The sequence below is a fragment of the Narcine bancroftii genome, chromosome 1, assembly GCF_036971445.1.
Source record: "Narcine bancroftii isolate sNarBan1 chromosome 1, sNarBan1.hap1, whole genome shotgun sequence".
NCBI lineage: Eukaryota > Metazoa > Chordata > Chondrichthyes > Torpediniformes > Narcinidae > Narcine > Narcine bancroftii.
Window position 1 is genome coordinate 196,377,689 of NC_091469.1, and position 17,150 is coordinate 196,394,838.

General features: G+C 37.9%; 1 protein-coding gene across 1 annotated transcript in view; it reads left to right on the top strand.

Annotated features, from left to right (window-relative positions):
* stom (stomatin) overlaps nt 1-17,150 on the top strand; it is a 60,457-nt gene that overhangs the window by 11,869 nt on the left and 31,438 nt on the right. The window contains exon 3 of the mRNA XM_069887542.1: nt 2,199-2,271. Coding sequence (XP_069743643.1) covers nt 2,199-2,271 — 73 coding nt within the window. The remainder of the gene's footprint in view (nt 1-2,198; nt 2,272-17,150) is intronic.

Here is a 17,150-nt window from a genome sequence, read left to right on the forward strand (position 1 = left end):
CTACTTCTCTGTATTTTTAAGTAGTTTTTCCTCTTGATTCCTGTTTCTGTTAAATCCATGCCTGGTCTTCAAACTATTTGGTCGTGCTACCCTCCATTTATTTCGTCAGTTTCCCCTCAACCTTCTTTGCTTCGAGAAGAAGAACCACAGATTTCCCCATCCTAACCCAATAGCTGCAATTGTTCATTGAAAGGTTTGATGCTTTTTGAAGGGACAGATTTAACTATTTTATATTATACACATTAAACCAACATTATTGTAAGGCATATTGCCTACCTTGTAAACATATCTGCTTTTGTTTAATCCATTCTCTCTAGAATATATTAAACAAAATCTTTGGATCTTTCATGATTATTGACAGTTGGATCTGTGAAAGGAATTTCTAAAATTAAAAGGAACAAACTAATCACTAGCATGGTCTTAGCACTTCTTTCTGCAATTCAGTCCATGACTTCCTATCCCGCAGGCCGCAATCAATAGGAATTGCTGAAAGCACTTCCTTCATGATTGTCCTCGATACTGAGGCACTTCAAGGATATGTACTCCATTCTCTTCTATACTCTCTGTACACTTACGACAGTGTGTCCAAACACAGATCCAACTCCACCTATAAATTCACGGATAACACCACCATCATAGGCAGGATCTCTAACAATGTCAAACAGAGTAGAGAAGAGAGATAGAGTGACGTGGCCTGGTGCCATGAAAAGAACCTCTTCCTTAACTTCAGCATGACCAAAGAGCTGGTTTTAGACTTCCAGAGGAGAGACTAAGGTCACTTCCCAGTCCTTAATACTGAGGTGGAGATCCCCAGTGTCTTGTCCATCCAGAAGCCTGAGGAAATTTGGCATCCCTTAACAACTTCCATGGGTGCACCATTGAAAGTGTCCTATTAGGGTGCATTACTGTGTGGTGCAGGAACTGCACTGCCTCTCGAGAAGAAGAATCACAGTGTGAGATCACACAGCATCAAATTCAAAGACAGTTTCTTTCCTGGCATTATCAGTCTCCTGAATGGATCCTAAAATAGTAAAATTATGTTGCCTTTACTTCATACCCATGATATCTTTGTTCACCTGCGGTATCGTACCATGTCATACTTGTACTAAATCTAAGATGTCAACTGGTTTGCCCACAAAACAGCTTCTATCACTGCATTTTCAATATATGTGACTATAAATTTACACTTGAATATGAAAAGAAAGTGGGGCATGTACAAGTATATATTTGGTTCCCCTGTGTGAAGTATAAATAGCTACATGTAAACTGGACAGTGTAACCACCCTGAACTGGGCCTGGAGTAATTTTTAATGCTTGTGTTAGTTTTTTAATATAGTATCAAAGAGCTGTTCAAAATGTGAATATTGTGGTGTGACCAGAACACCCTCCTTTTAGAATTGCTGTCAATCTCCATCAGAAGGACTGGAAATTGCTCTCATTTTTCACATGTTGCTTCATTACATGAGCAGATGGGTACTGAGAAAGAATTGGAAGTGGAGATAGTGGTACAAAGCTTAGAAGCAGAAAAAAAATCTTTTTCTTTAAGTGCTTTGGAGTTAACTGTCATCAAAGCTTGACATCACTCAAGAATATTTTGATGTTGTTAATGTGCACTGCATAAAATTAGGGGAAGGTCACTTCAAAGAGAGGGATGACTCATTGTTTTGTGTTTAAAACTGGCCGCACATTCTGCTTCACAGTTGCTGCAAAATCAAACATGCATTTCTAATGATCATGCCACCTTTTACTGCTGTTTAAATTAACCTAGTGTGGGGAATGGTGGCTTTTAATAACTATCTCATGTCCAGCACTTGATCTAGCATGGCAAATGTAAAGAAAAGCTCCCCTTATTATGTTCCAGTGTTATGTTTAACCCCAACTTCAAAATAGCACTGATATGCAAATATTCCCAGCAATAAACTTCTGAGATTCTTTGAGAAGTTGATTACTCATTGCTGCCCTGCAGAATGCAAAGTGGGCAACTCAGTCTGCGTGGCAGTGGTTTCAGCTAGGACGTTACCCGTGAAAGTTTACTGACTGCTGTACTAGTTCAAGGAAGTGGTTTAAAACGTTTTTTTTTGGGGGGGGGGGGAGTTCGTCATATGCTAGTAATTTACATTATTTTGCAGTTCCTGCATATAGATATATTAAACAAAACAAATTGTGATATGCAGGAATCATTCTTTCTCTCATCCTAGATCGTCAAGGAATATGAACGAGCTATAATATTCAGGCTTGGTCGAATTCTTGCAGGAGGAGCCAAAGGACCAGGTAAATACAAGAAAAAGGTGAAGTACTGATCTGTTATGCTTAAACCATCAGAACATGTACTTCATATCATTGTCCTGAATTTTGGATATGCTTTAGTGTCAACATTTAACTTCCTGGCACAAAGCGCCAAATGGAAACCACTGACAATCAGCTGATCAAAATGACACATCCCAGAGATCTGAGCATGCATTGTGGTCCAAGACTTGCAGAGATAGAGGGTGCGGGAGCTGCTGCTGGGCATTTTCTGGAGTCCAAGGTGGACTCTCGCCTTGCTGGAATTACTCAGCAGTTTGCCAAGACAGGTAATGCAAAGAATTAGAGATTTGTGGATTTCAGAAAAGCAGAAGGTTAGTTTGTCTTAATTAATTCTATTAATTTTTGGTAACTTTTAAACTTCTTGGTTTTTTTTTTACTTCAGATGTGATACTTAATAAAATGTCTCTGAATGTCAAGGATATTAAAGAACATTTAACTTAATTGATAGCTTTGACAGTTTAAAGCTTCTCTTCTGCTTTATTCTGTCAAAGGCTGTCAGGGATGTTGCGGAGGCAAAGCCTCTGCACTATTCCATCTGTGTCAGGTGTGGAAAACTACCAGAGGTGAACCCTTTATATTGGGCTCTCTGCAGTTCTAGGTTCAGCAAGATGGACCTGTTCTGCATGTAGGTGCCTATAAATTAATACTAGCAAGTCTGCGGGAGGGTAGTGCTCTAATCTCCAACATTTTTGATATTTTATAATTAGTATTTTGTCACTGACAGTTCATAGATTGGAATAAGATGGGCATAGTTAACATATGTAAGGCATATTTGTAAATGACACCCATGTTGAGACTACATTTTAAGGAGATGCATAAGCATTCCTGTACCATGCATGTATTATAGCAGCTGGTCTGGCATGACCACTAAATGTAAACAAGGCAAAGTCATACAGCTTTGTCAAACTAGTTTCTGCGAAAAAAAAACTATCAAAAATTCGATTTTGTTACAGCATTATGATTATGAAATAAGTGTAATGCTGCTTTTTAAAAATTGTTCTCCTTTCCTCTTAAGGCACTGACTCGCAGTGGGGTTTGGTTCCATGGGTGCTGCCAGCCCCTCAGGTACCTCGCCCAAGTGCCCATTCTTAAATTCCTAATGCTGTTATTTTTCTGTGCTGTTCTGGTCTTCTTGTGGTGTGCAGTGGAATTACAACCAGTTGTTAACCATGCTGTCCCAAAATTTCACTCCCAATTTTTTTTTACCCTTTGCAAAATTAGATAATTTTATCTCGTGGTTCATGCAAAACTGCAGCTGCACTTTTTTTTGATTCTACATCACCCGTCTTGTTTCTTGTGAAGTGCACAATGCAGAAGCTAAATCCTTCAGTGTATTTTTTTCCTGAGGGAATGATCAGATACAAAATTTATTCTTCCACTCTCTCCATCATTCACCAAGAGTGGACCTTTAACAGAATACAGGTGCTCCTCAACTTACGGTTGCATTCCGGAAAGTCGAAAAAAAATCATAAGTTAAAAAAGAATTCCGCACCTACTGTTTCTATATAGTTACATTTTGAATACCTTTATTCCACACTGAAAAATCCATTGACGTACACAGCTGAAACCACCCTGCGCATGAAGAATATTTGAAGCATTGAACTAAAATTAATTGCTGGATGGTGGGGATGCGAGAGAGTAGCGTACTACATATCGCAAGTGTGGGAACAGATTGGAATTTGAAATTGAAAGTACAGATTTAAACCATAGTAACTTTGAAAAATCAGAAGTTGGACCATTGTACACATTAAGAAAGAAAGACATTTAATTTTATCTTTGAATTTAACATCAAGAGAGACTCCAACTTTCATTGCCCCTGCACTAACAACACCCCACCAAAAAAGTGGTAGTCAGGTGTCTTGCATGTGAAGTCATTGAATGTGTCATAGTGCCCAGAATGCAACAAGTTGCTCTCACCCTGGGAGAATGTTTTTGCGACAAAATTAAATACATTATTTCACAAAACGTACATATTTTTATCGTGACATTACCTGAAATCCAATCATTTCTAGTTCTACATTGAACTATTTGTAGTTAATTCAAAAATCTCATCACAGATCCATTATATATTTTGGACAAAGGAGGTCAGGTGAGGGAGGCTTTGCAGAATGGCTTTCTAATTTTTTTTGGACAAATAATGTATTTCACAGATAGTTTCCTTCAAAAATATTGTTCTTAAACAGTTCATGTAAATATAAGCAATATTTTGCATATTTGCAGTCAATTAATTAATAGACTCTAGTGAGCACTGCCATTTCTATTAAGGAAACAATACATATGAGCTATGCTCTTGTGTGCAGAGGTGGTTAGAGAAGGGGGCATTACATAGGAGCCTTCCTGCTTTGAACTGCACTAGCCAGCAAAGCTTAGTTACAGCCTATTCCTTCTGTTCGAAGACCAGCAGCTTTCAAAAGGCCCAGCAGCCAAATTGGCACCTGTGACAGCTGACCTCTACTATCGTTCTGGCTACTTCCCTCTCATCTACCTCACCTATGGAGAAAATTGCTATTTTCTCCCCTATTTGGAAAATTGAAATTGGAAATATTGTATTTTAATATCTCAATAGTTGGTGAAATAATGGCTGATCTAAGTGAACTAAATGATGATGTATAATTAACAATATAGTTTTAAATCTTTATCTTGGGATAAGTGCTGCCCATCTCATTGTACTTGATGCCAGCACTGCTTCCTATGAGCTGGCAGAAGTGCTGGACTTTTCGCTCATTTTCCATTCACCCTCACTTTGGTACTCAAGTGTGTAGTGATTTAAAGGAGATAAGACAGATTTTGAAATGTAGAAAGGCAGTCTGCAGTACGTCACCCTACTTTATTTCCACCCTCCCCATCCCAAAATGTGGCCAGCCACTTCATAGATTCCATCCTGTTCTGGATTTCCAGAGCATCTAGACTGGAAAGTGAAATTGACTTTAAAGCATGCTGTATATAAATGCACTTGTATCAGATGAGGTCAAGGTGGGGAAATACCATATTTGATGGCACATGAGACCCGTGGCATATAAGATACCCCCTATTTCAGCAGGGAATATTAATTTTTTAAATGTATTTACAGGTAAGCATTTAATGTTATTGAAGTATGGAGCTACAGTATAACAGAAAAAAACTTGGACAACATGCAACTTGGACAATCGGAAAAATATCTTTCTAATAATAATACTGCTGTAATTTACAAGAGAAAACAAAAGCAGCTTAGCTATAGCAGAAAACGTTTTATAAAAATAAACTGCCGCTGTTACCACTGCCCTGCTCTCTCCTGGCGGCTGGCTGTTAGTCCCCGCACTAGACCCACTGCCCCGCACTCTCAACGGGGGAGGAGCAGGGCAGTGGGGTCAATGTGGGGGTGGGCGGTGTGATCAGTGGGGGGCCTGGTGGTGGGCTGTTGGGGTGGGGTGGGGTGGAGCGGAGCAGTGGAATAAATGCGGGCCACCAGGAGAGAGCGGGACCACTGGGAAAGTCTCCCAACAGCCAGCCACCAGCCCCCAACAGTGGTAATGCTAGTGAGCCACGCAGCAACAATGATCATTCTTGGCGTTACCCTTATACCCTAATTTCAATTTCACGTGCAAGACCTGGAGGATATTTTTGAGAAAAAAGTGGTTCTTGTTTGACATCAAATACGGTAATACTTTCTTTCTTTCTTCAAGTCTCTTCATATTTTGAATGCCCATCAGTGGATAATAAATTGAAAGACTGCACAAACTAGAACTGTGTTGCCTTGTCTGAAATTCAAGTAACCAAAGGGTGTTTCTGCTGGACTAGTGGGCATAATCAAGAAACATTTTGTTCTCAGCACTTTTAGTGAATGAATGTGGGAAATAAATGGGGTGAGAAGTATGGACACTCCTTCATAAATAGTACAGTAGCCTTCCTTCAACCTTGCATTAACTAGAATACTTTATTTCATAGAAATTATTTCTGTGGAGCAACATTGTGCTCACAGAATTCATGTAAGCAGGCAAGATTTTATCTATATACAGTAAAAGAAATTGATGCTAGGGCCTCACCTGTTCACAGTATATATAAATGGCATGGGTAAAGGCACCTAAGGTATGGTTGCTAAATGCTGATGGGACAAAAAAATCAGTAGAAGAAAAGGCTGCAAAGAATATACCAATAGATGAATTAAATGGCAAAGATCTGAGAAATGGAGCATGATAATGAAAGTGAAGTTGCCCATTTTGGCAGGAGAAGGAGATTTGGCAGTCTTGAACAGGGATGGCTATTCAATACCAGTTTAATTCAGATCACATACCATAGTAACATACTTCATTTAACTGGGGAATCTGAATAAATGATTGTAGTCAATTTGAATAATAACTAGTGCATTTTACTTCTAGTTGCTAATCTAGATCAGCAACTGGCTTGTGCATGACAGATCCTGGCAGCACTGCACACATTTATGCTCGATCAGGCACACAATAGTTCTTGCTTATCATTGGTGATCTGAATATAAAATAACCAAGTATATGGTCATGTCTGAAAAAAAGAAATTGCAAACTCCACTCCCCAATACCAGGGGCGTATCTACACAAAATAGTGCCTATGGCAGGGGTGGCCAATGCATTAAAATACACGGCAACAAGGAAGTCTCACGAGAGCCGGCCTTGGTGGTCGCCATATTATATTTGGTGTATAATTGAAAGCAAACGCTAAGACAAGGAAGGAAGCCGAGTGTAGGTGAGTGTTGCATCACACTCCATTCCATTAGTGAGTCCTAATTTTAGTCACAGTTTAAATAGAAGTTTATCTATCTTCCAAGCTCATACTGAATGAAGGAAATGGATAGTTCTCCATGGTTAAGCATCTTCAAACACAATAACAATACAGGTACACAATCCTTTATCTGGACATCTAAAATCAGGAAAGCTCCAAAAACTGGCAAAGGGGAGACGGCAATGCAATTCGGGCAGACGAGGGGGGAAGATGGCAGCGTGACTCGGGCGGGCGGGGGGGAGGCGGCAGCGTGACTGGAAGGGGTGAGGGTGGATACAGCAGCACATTTCAGCTGGGCTTAAATCTGGGGCAGCTGGCATTTGTTCTGAAATCCGGAAAAATCCAAAATTCGGAAAACACTGTCCCCTAAGGGTTCCGGATAAAGGATTATGTACCTTCCTTATGTGGTGTCTTTAACACAATACAAAAGCTGAGGCATCATAATCTTAAATTTTATATCATGTCACATGATAACAATGCAAATGTCCAAAAGTTTGATTAAAGAAGTAAATTTTAAGAGGAACTTAAAGAGGGTTAGGAAAACAGAGAGGTTTATGTGGGTAATTTCAAAGCTAAGGACCCTGACAACCATTAGTTGGTTAAGTGTAGACAAAATTACAATGCTATGGAAGTCCACTTGGGTAAGGAATTTATAATAGAATCTTCATAATACTGGGCATTGTCCACTTGGAAGTTGAAACTTGCATGAAAATGTATCTTCTGTACTCAGTCAGACTTGAGAAAGGCTGAAGGAAAGATATTCAGGGCAGGAAATGGTATTGATCTCGAATTGGAACCGAGACATAAGTACACTGTATATTTCCATCCAGCAGCTATACCTGTCTTCTGTACTGAAAGCAGATTAATGTAATATGAAAATTGTTCCACTTTCCAAAGTCCAATGGCCAATTAAATTTAAAAGATCACTACATTAAAAATAGTATGCACAGATTGAGCAAATATTCTTATTTTACACTTAGATCTTTTGTTTTGGATCTCTTTGGATAGAAGTGGATTAAGGCAATAATAGGCAGTCCCATTATTTTCCATTTAAAATTGTTGCTTTATGCTGTGGATAGATTTTTAAAAATGTTTTGGAAATCCCACATTAACTGTACAATCAGTCTTGTGTCAGGCAGAGATGAGAAATGATGTTTGTGCATTGTGAAGGAACTCTTCCCAAACAATTTGATGTAGGAGGATACTTGCAGCAACCAGTAAAACATAATTTTGGGCTAAGTATAGCCAGTTGTATTACTCAGAGTCTGAAGAGTGCTTGATATTTGAGGTAGAGCAATGCACCTTTCAGTTAAACATATTTTTTTTAAATTTTTCACTCTATGAACCATATCAACCAAAATATGTACAAATATTTCTCATTAAATTTGCACAGTGGTCTTTTTCCCCCTTTCCCTCCCTCCCTTCTACCCACCCCCCCCTCCAAAACCCATAAATATTCAACATTTACAATACAATAAAACCATTAAACAATATCTTCACACAAAGGAAAATAAACAAGAAAAATGTGTCATCTATTTATTTACACACTGAATCTAGTCGTTTTGTCTTATCATTTTCATTCTCAGTTTAGGGGATGGAGGTCGTAGGCAAGCTCTCTCTGATATGTTCCATGTATGGTTCCCAAATTGGTGACTTTATTTTTTTAATTATATGTTATTTTTTTCCAATGGAATACATTTATTCATTTCCATGTACCATTGCTGTATACTCATGCTCGCTTCCATTTTCCAAGTTGACATTATACATTTTTTTGCTATTGCTCAGGCTATCATAATGAATTTTTTTTGCACTTTATCCAAATTGAGGCCTAATTCTCTACTTCTTATGTTACTTGAAAGAAATATCTCTGGTTTTTTTGGTATGTTATTTTTTGTAATTTTATTTAGTATCTGATTTAATTCTTCCCAAAACGTACTTACTTTCATACATGCCCAAGTTGCATGTAGTGTTGTTCCCATTTCCTTCTTACAGCGAAAACATCTATCCGATAATGTTGAATCCCATTTTTTTTAATTTTTGAGGAGTAATACATACCCTGTGGAACCAATTATACTGTATCATACGTAACCTTGTGTTTATTGTATTCTTCATAGTTCCAGAACATAACTTTTCCCATACTTCATTTTTTATCTTTTATGTTTAGATCCTTTTCTCACTTCTGCTTAGGTTTATTGTTTATTTCATTTTCCTTAATTTATATGTTGGTTATAAATCTTTTAATTATCATTGTGTCTGTAATCACGTATTTGAAGCTGCTTCCTTCAGGTAATCTCAAGCTGTTTCCCAATTTATCCTTTAAATAAGCTTTCAATTGATGATATGCAAACATTGTTCCATGAGTTATTCCATATTTGTATTCAACTGTTCCAATGTTAATAAATTATTTCCCAAAAAACAATTTTCTATTCTTTTGATTCTTTTTCTCTCCCATTCTCTAAAGGAAAGGTTGTCTGTTGTAAAAGGGATTAGCGGATTTTGCGTCAATAGTAATTTTGGTATTTGATCATTCGTTTTTGTCCTTTCTAAGTGGATCTTCTTCCATGTATTAAGTAAATGATGCTGTACTGGTAAGTTTTTATATTGCACCAGCTTTTCATCCCACTTATAAAGTATATGTTCCGGTACCTTTTCCCTTATTTTTTCTAGTTCTATCTTAGTCCAGTCTAGTTTTTCCCTTGTCTGGTAAAAATCTGGTAAATACTTTAATTGTGCGGCTCTATAATAATTTCTAAAATTTGGTAACTGCAAACCACCTTGATTATACCTCTCTGCTAATTTATCTAACGCTACCCTTGGATTCCTCCCTTTTCACAAGAATTTCCTTATTCTCTTTAGTTCCTTAAAGAATTTTTATGTTAAAGGAATTGGTAACGTTTGAAATAAGTATTATATCCTTGGGAACACGTTCATTTTAATTCAGTTTACCCTCCCTATCAACATTAGCGGTAATTCTTTCCAATGTTCTAAGTCTTCCTGCAATTTCTTTATTAGTGGTCGATAATTTAGTTTGTACAAATGGCTTAAGTTATTATCTAACCTGATCCCTAAGTATGAGATTTAAATGGTGATTCTTTTTCAAATTCTATGTAGTCCACTTTACTCATTGGCATCACTTCACTTTTATTTGTGTTGATCTTGTACCCCGATATTTCTCCATATTCCTTTTGTAATTTTTTTACTGATACCTCTGGTTCTGTTCGGTATACTATGAGGTCATCTGCAAATAAGCTGATTTTATATTCCTTCTCCTTTATTTTTATCCCTTTTATTTTATTTTCTATTCTTAATTAGTTCTGCCAAAGGTTCTATTGCTAAGGCGAACAATGAGGGGGATAGTGGGCATTCCTGTCTAGTTGACCTACTTAATTTCAAGTGACTCAATACATATCCATTTACTGTTACCTTCGCCAACGGTCCATTATACAATGCTTTAGTCCAATTTATTGGTTTCTTTTTTCCTTGAACTGCGTGGATTAGATTAATAAGTTTTCAGACATTGTCCACTGTTCGTCTTTTCTTAATAAATACAGTTTGATCTTGTTTTACTATTTTAGGTACACAATCGGCCAATTGTGTTTGCTAATAATTTCGCTATTATCTTATAGTCTGAGTTAAGTAGAGATATTGGTCTATGATGCTGGTGTTAATGGATCCTTCCCCGTCTTTGGTTTTACTGTAATTATTGCTGTCTTACATGAATCTGGCAAGTTTTGTGTTTCTTCTATCTGATTCATTACTTCCAGGAGAGGAGGAATTAATAACTCTTTAAATGTTTTATAGAATTCTATTGGAAATCCATCCTCTCCTGGTATTTTATTGTTTGGCAGCTTTTTTAATATATCCTGTATTTCCTCTATTTCAAATGGTTTTATTAGTTTGTTTTGTTCCTCTTGCAATTTCGGCAGTTCAATTTTAACTAAAAATTCCTCAGTTTTGTCATCTTTCCCCTCGTTCTCAGTTTGATACAATTGTTCATAAAATTCCTTAAAATTTTCATTAATCTCTGTTGGATTATATGTCATTTGTTTGTCCTTTTTCCTTGATGCCAGTATCGTTCTTTTAGCTTGTTCTGTTTTAAGTTGCCAGGCTAATATTTTATGTGTTTTTTCTCCCAGTTCATAATACTTTTGCTTTGTTTTCATTATGTTCTTCTCCACCTCGTACGTTTGTAATGTTTCGTATTTAATTTTTTTGTCTGCCAATTCTCTCCTTTTCATTATATCAACCCTTTTTACTTTCCTTTTCTGTACTTACTATCTCCCTTTCCCGATTGTAATCTTTTTTCATCTTAGTCACATAACTTATTATCTGCCCTCTAATTAAGGCTTTCATTGCGTTCCATAATATAAATTTGTCTTTCACTGATCCTGTGTTTATTTCAAAATATGTTTTAATTTGACGTTCAATAAACTCCCTAAATTCCTGTCTTTTAAGTAGCATGGAGTTTAACCTCCATCTATATGTTCTTGGTGGGATGTCCTCCAGTTCTATTGCTAATAACAGGGATGAGTGATGAGATAGCAATCTAGCTTTATATTCAGTTTTCCTAACTCTCCCTTGAATATGGGCCGACAACAAAAACATATCAATCCTTGAGTAAGTTTTATGCCTACTCGAATAATATGAAAATTCGTTCTCTCTTGGGTGTTGCCATAAGTTTCATTTCCTGCATTGATTTAACCATAAATTTGGCCACTTTATTCTTTTTACTTGTCTTTTGTCCAGTTTTATCCAACATTTAGTCCAAATTAAGGTTAAAATCCCTTCCTATCAATATATTTCCTTGTGTGTCTGCAATCTTAAAAAAAATATCCTGCATAAACTTTTGATCCTCCTCGTTAGGCGCATATATATTGAGCAAATTCCAAAATTCTGAATATATCTAACACTTTATCATTACATACCTCCCTGCTGGATCTATTATTTTCTCCTCTATTTTGATTTGTTAACTAGTATGGCTACACCTCTAGATTTTGGATTATAGGATGCTGCTGTTGCGTCTCCTACCCAGTCTCTCTTTAATTTGTTATGTTCTGCTTCAGTTAGATGCGTTTCCTGCACAAATGCTACATCTATTTTTTCCTTCTGCAATAAATTTAGTTGCCTCTTCCTTTTAATTTGGTTATGTATTCCATTAATGTTTATAGACATATAGTTCAACATGGCCATCTTATATCTTGCATACACCTCTTTTCTACCTCTTCACCATCTCCATCCCCCTTTTCCCCATTTTCATCTCTTAGTTTTCTCTTATTACACTTAATGTACAACAATACATTTAAAACATAAAGTATCCCCGCAGTTCCCACATCCACTAGTACCTTAACCCCAAGAGTTCCCCCCCTCTCTGAGTTGCCCCATATGGGGCAGGCAACCAAAACTCCCCTTTTCATTTGGATTGCGATCTTATTCGCAGCATCAACTGATCTTGCAGTGATGGTTATTCCCCCTCTACCCAGCTCTCTCCAGAAAAAACTTTTTTTTTAAACACATACAACAAATGTCTCTTTTTATTCTCCCCCCCCCCACTTACTCCCTTCCTTCCCTTCTCTTTTCCCTCTTTAGTTCTTTACATATACATTGTTTTTACATCTTTATATATACTTTATCACCGTTCTTCATTCTTGTTACATCTCTTCTCCTGTCCTGCAAAAGTTCTGTGAATTCTTGCGCTTTCTCTGGATCTGAGAACAGTCTGTTTTGCTCCCTGGATATAAATATTCTTTCCTTTTTTCTTTTTTTATGGCTCTCCTTAGGAGAGTTAGCTGAAAGGAGGGGCGTGGGGTTTCTTTTCTTTTTTTTCTATACATATACATATATATATATATATATATATATATAAAAAATGTTCATGTTTAATTGTTGCATATGTCATATATTATTTGTTTTTTGAACGAATAAATAAAGTTTAAAAAAATATTTTAAGCACGGCTGGATGTTTTAATATGAACTTGTAACCTTTTTTCCATAAAATCAATTTTGCTGTATTAAACTCCTTCCTCCTCTTTAAGAGTTCAAAACTTATGTCTGGGTAAAAAAATATTTTTTGACTCTTGTATTCCAATGGTTTATTATCTTCTCTAACTTTATTCCTTGCACGTTCCATTATATTTTCTCTTGTCATGTATCTCAAAAATTTTACTAAGATGGATCTTGGTTTTTGATGTGTCTGTGGTCTCAGAGCTAATGCTCTGTGTGCCCTTTCTATTTCCATTTCTTCCTGCATTTCTGTCGTTCGCAGGATCTTCGGGATCCATCCTTTTATAAATTCCTTCATATCTGTGCCTTCTTCACCCTCCTTCAGACTCACTATTTTTATGTTGTTTCGCCTACTATAATTTTCCAACATGCCTATTTTCTGAGATAACAACTCTTGTGTCTCTTAAATTTTTTTTGTCACCTTCTACCAATTTTTCTCTTAAGTTATTTACTTCCATTTCTACAGCTGTTTCCTGCTCTTCCACATTCTCTACTCTTTTCCCTATTTCTGTCATTACCAGTTCTAACCTTTGCATTTTATCTTCTGTTCTTTTCATTTTTCTTTTAATTACATTAAACTCTAATGACAACCATTCTTTTATTGATCTCATTTGTTCTTCAAAAGACTTTATATTCTGTTCATCAGTTTTACCTTTAATTTCTCTTTGACCATCAGTTTTACCTTCTATTTCTCTGTGAAGATCTTGGTCTTCTTCTTCCTCTTCTTCTGTGTCTGTATCTGTGTTTGTTTCTTCTTCTCTTCTTTGTGTCTGTGTCTCTTCTGTTTTTCCTGATGAGCTGCTTGTATCTCTTTGTCGGGCCTCTTCTTGCTGGGCCTCCCCTCCTGGGCTGCTCGTCTGTTGTGCTTCCGTCTATCTTGTCGGTCATCCTTCCGTCTATCTCCCTTGTCTGTTTCATCGCTCCCTCTTCTGCTGGCTTCCTCGTCCTCCAGCTGAGCACCCTGGTGTCGGGCGTCCCTCAGCTGTTCGCTCTGTGACAGTCCGCTCTCCCGCCGGTGCCCTCTTTCTCCTTTGATTGCGCACTTTTGTTTGGCTCCGAGAGCCATTTTTGTAGTGCACCAGCTGGTGGGTCGCGACTCCGCAGGGCAGGTACTGACCTCAAGGGTCTGGCGCTCCTCGCCACCACAGTGTCCTGTTCCTTCATGCAGGTAAGGCCTTCTTCTATCTTCTCCGGCGACTTTTCTACTTTTTTTTCCAGTTGCTCTTATTTTCTCCTTCTTGGGAGCCATCTTCTTTCTATTCTCTGTGTCTTTATCATCTATTTCTGATATTCTATTTTTGCTATGCTTTGCTTTTTCCTATTTTCCTGAAGAGGGCTGGTTTTCCCGACTGGCCACTACTCCATCACGTGACTCCTCTCAGTTAAACATCTTAAGGTCTGAATATTTATTGTACTTGTACTTGAATTTCGGAACTGGATATATTTGGAGATTTGAAACAGTTGCTGCAAGTGTGCTTAACACTGATCAGGAAAAATATTTGCATGGGCAATGGAATTTTCCATCATTAGCTGTGACAGCAGGTTTTGATTCAAACTAGTTTTTCACTTGTCTGCTTACTTCATGCCATCTATACCACTACTGCATTATTTTCTGCATTCTTTGGCTTGGCTTCGCGGATGAAGATTTATGGAGGGGGTAAAAGTCCACGTCAGCTGCAGGCTCGTTTGTGGCTGACAAGTCTGATGCGGGACAGGCAGACACGGTTGCAGCGGCTGCAGGGGAAAATTGGTTGGTTGGGGTTGGGTGTTGGGTGTTGGGTGTTACAGCATGACCAATTAACTTACTTAGCTGAAAAGTGGTTTTGAATGCAAGAACACCTAACAGTACAAAAACAGCTTCTTCCCCTCTGCATCAAATTTCTGAATGATCAAGAACCACAAATAATACCTCACTTTCTCTTCTTTGCACTAATGTATTTAATTTTTTATAGCAATATTTCCACTGTGACACTGCCACAAAACAACCAATTTTGTGTCATGTTCATACAATAAATTCTGATTCTGACTCTAATGGTCCATTCCTGCTCAATCCTTACCAAATATTAATCGTGAAATGTGAATTGATTTTGAAAATATACTGGATGTCATCAAAAGATGGTAGAACTAGAGACTGAATATTTCTGAAGGTGGAGTAGATTAATCCTTGGTAAGCATGCAGGTGAAAGTCTACTACTGAGAGACATAAATGTTGAGGTGGTAGTCAGATAAACCATGATCTTTATGAAAAGGCCTGAGCCTCGAGTGGCTGAGTGACAACTTCCTGATGAAAATTCATATACAGTTTTTGCATCTCCCTAATGTTATATTTACAAAAACCTCATGGCCAACCAAATTGGTGACGATACAGTTTGTACTTTATTTGATGAAGTTTTAAGTCCACAGCCTATCTATCCATCCATCCTACTGTGAAGTGTCTTTATCATTGTGTAGGCTCCCAGGGTGACATAGCACCAGCTGCTGTGGTTATTTTTAACCAGGGGTGATGCTACTGCCACTTGCTGTGCGAAGTTATGACAAGTTCAGACTTGCAACTAAATATGTGAGCCTGAGGTGAAAAACAAGCTCTGGTATTTACAGTTTATGAACCTGGACTGTCATCACATAGCCACTCTGCTCTGTTTGCACCAGAATGGTGATAATCTTAGGCGAATTGGCAACAGATTACTGAGGCTGTGAATCAATTCATAGCATAGATTTTTCCAGTTTCTACACTCTGCTTTGGATAAGAGTGGTGGATGGAGCCTAACTCTGAGAGAAATAGGGGATGAAATGCATCTTACAGTGATAGGCTGCTTTATATAGTTTACTACACAATGAAAGTTCATTCCTAGCAGTTATCAGGCTGGCTTGTGCCATGCCTTCAGTCTTGTAGATGGTCTGTGGCATTAAGTTTTTAAAGGCTTAACCCCTTAGAAAAAAAACTTGACCAACATGGAGTCTATTTTTTTTGTTTATAACCACATGACAATTCAATGAACATTTGAAAGAACTAGATCGGAGTTTCAAGTGTGACAGAGTTATGGAAATATATAGCAGAGAAACAGGCCCCTCACCCCAAGTCACCATGCTACCAAGGAGTCCTGTTGGCTCATTTCCATTTAGCCCTTCTTGACCATGTACCTGTCCAAATATTTTTAAATATTGTAATTTCACCTGCCTGAACCACTTCTCATTGCATTTGCCCATCTCCTTCTGTGGAGGAAATGTGCCCCTCAGCTCCACTTAAATCTTTCCCCTCTCAACCTAAATCCGTACCTTCTAGCTTTAGACTCCCCTACCCTGGGGAAAGGAACTGCACCATCCACCTTATCCATGTTGCTCCTTATATTATAAACATCTGTAAGGTCACTGCTCAGCCTCCATCGCTCCAGGGACAATAGCTCCAGCAAATCCAGTGTCTTAAGTTCAAGTTTATTGCCTTCTGATACATATACAACTCAACAAAACAGTGTGTCTGTGGATCATGGTGTGCACACACAGATATCTGATTGTACAAGTACCACCCGATGAAACAGCATTCATCGGTCCTCAGTGTAAAACATGAAGACATATAACCAGACATAACTCACATACAGACAAATAATACATATGCAGAACAAGTATTTTATCTATAAAAATAAATAAAATAATATTATTTTGTACAAATAAGTGTCACAAATAAGTGTGAGCAGTTCCTTTGGTTGTTCAGTGTTCTCACTGCCTGCTGGAAGAAGCAGTTCTTCAGCTTTGTGGTGCTGGCTCTGTTACTCCTGTATCTCTTTCCTGATAGGGGCAGCTGAAAGATGCTGTGTGCAGGGTGGAAAGGGTCCACAATGATTTTGCGCACCCTCTTCAGGCATTGATCCGGTAGATTATGTCAATGGGGTTAGGGGAGAGGGGGAGGTATGTGGGAGACTTCAGTGATCCGCTCTGCCACTCTTATAGATCTGTGGATTGACCTCCGATCCATTTCTTTGTAGAAACCATACCACACTATGATGCAGTTAGCCAGTATGCTCTCGATAGAGCTCCTGTCAAAGATTGACATAATGGTGGTCAGTAGCCCTGCCCACTTAAATCTTCTCTGAAAATGCAGTTGCTGTTGCACTTTC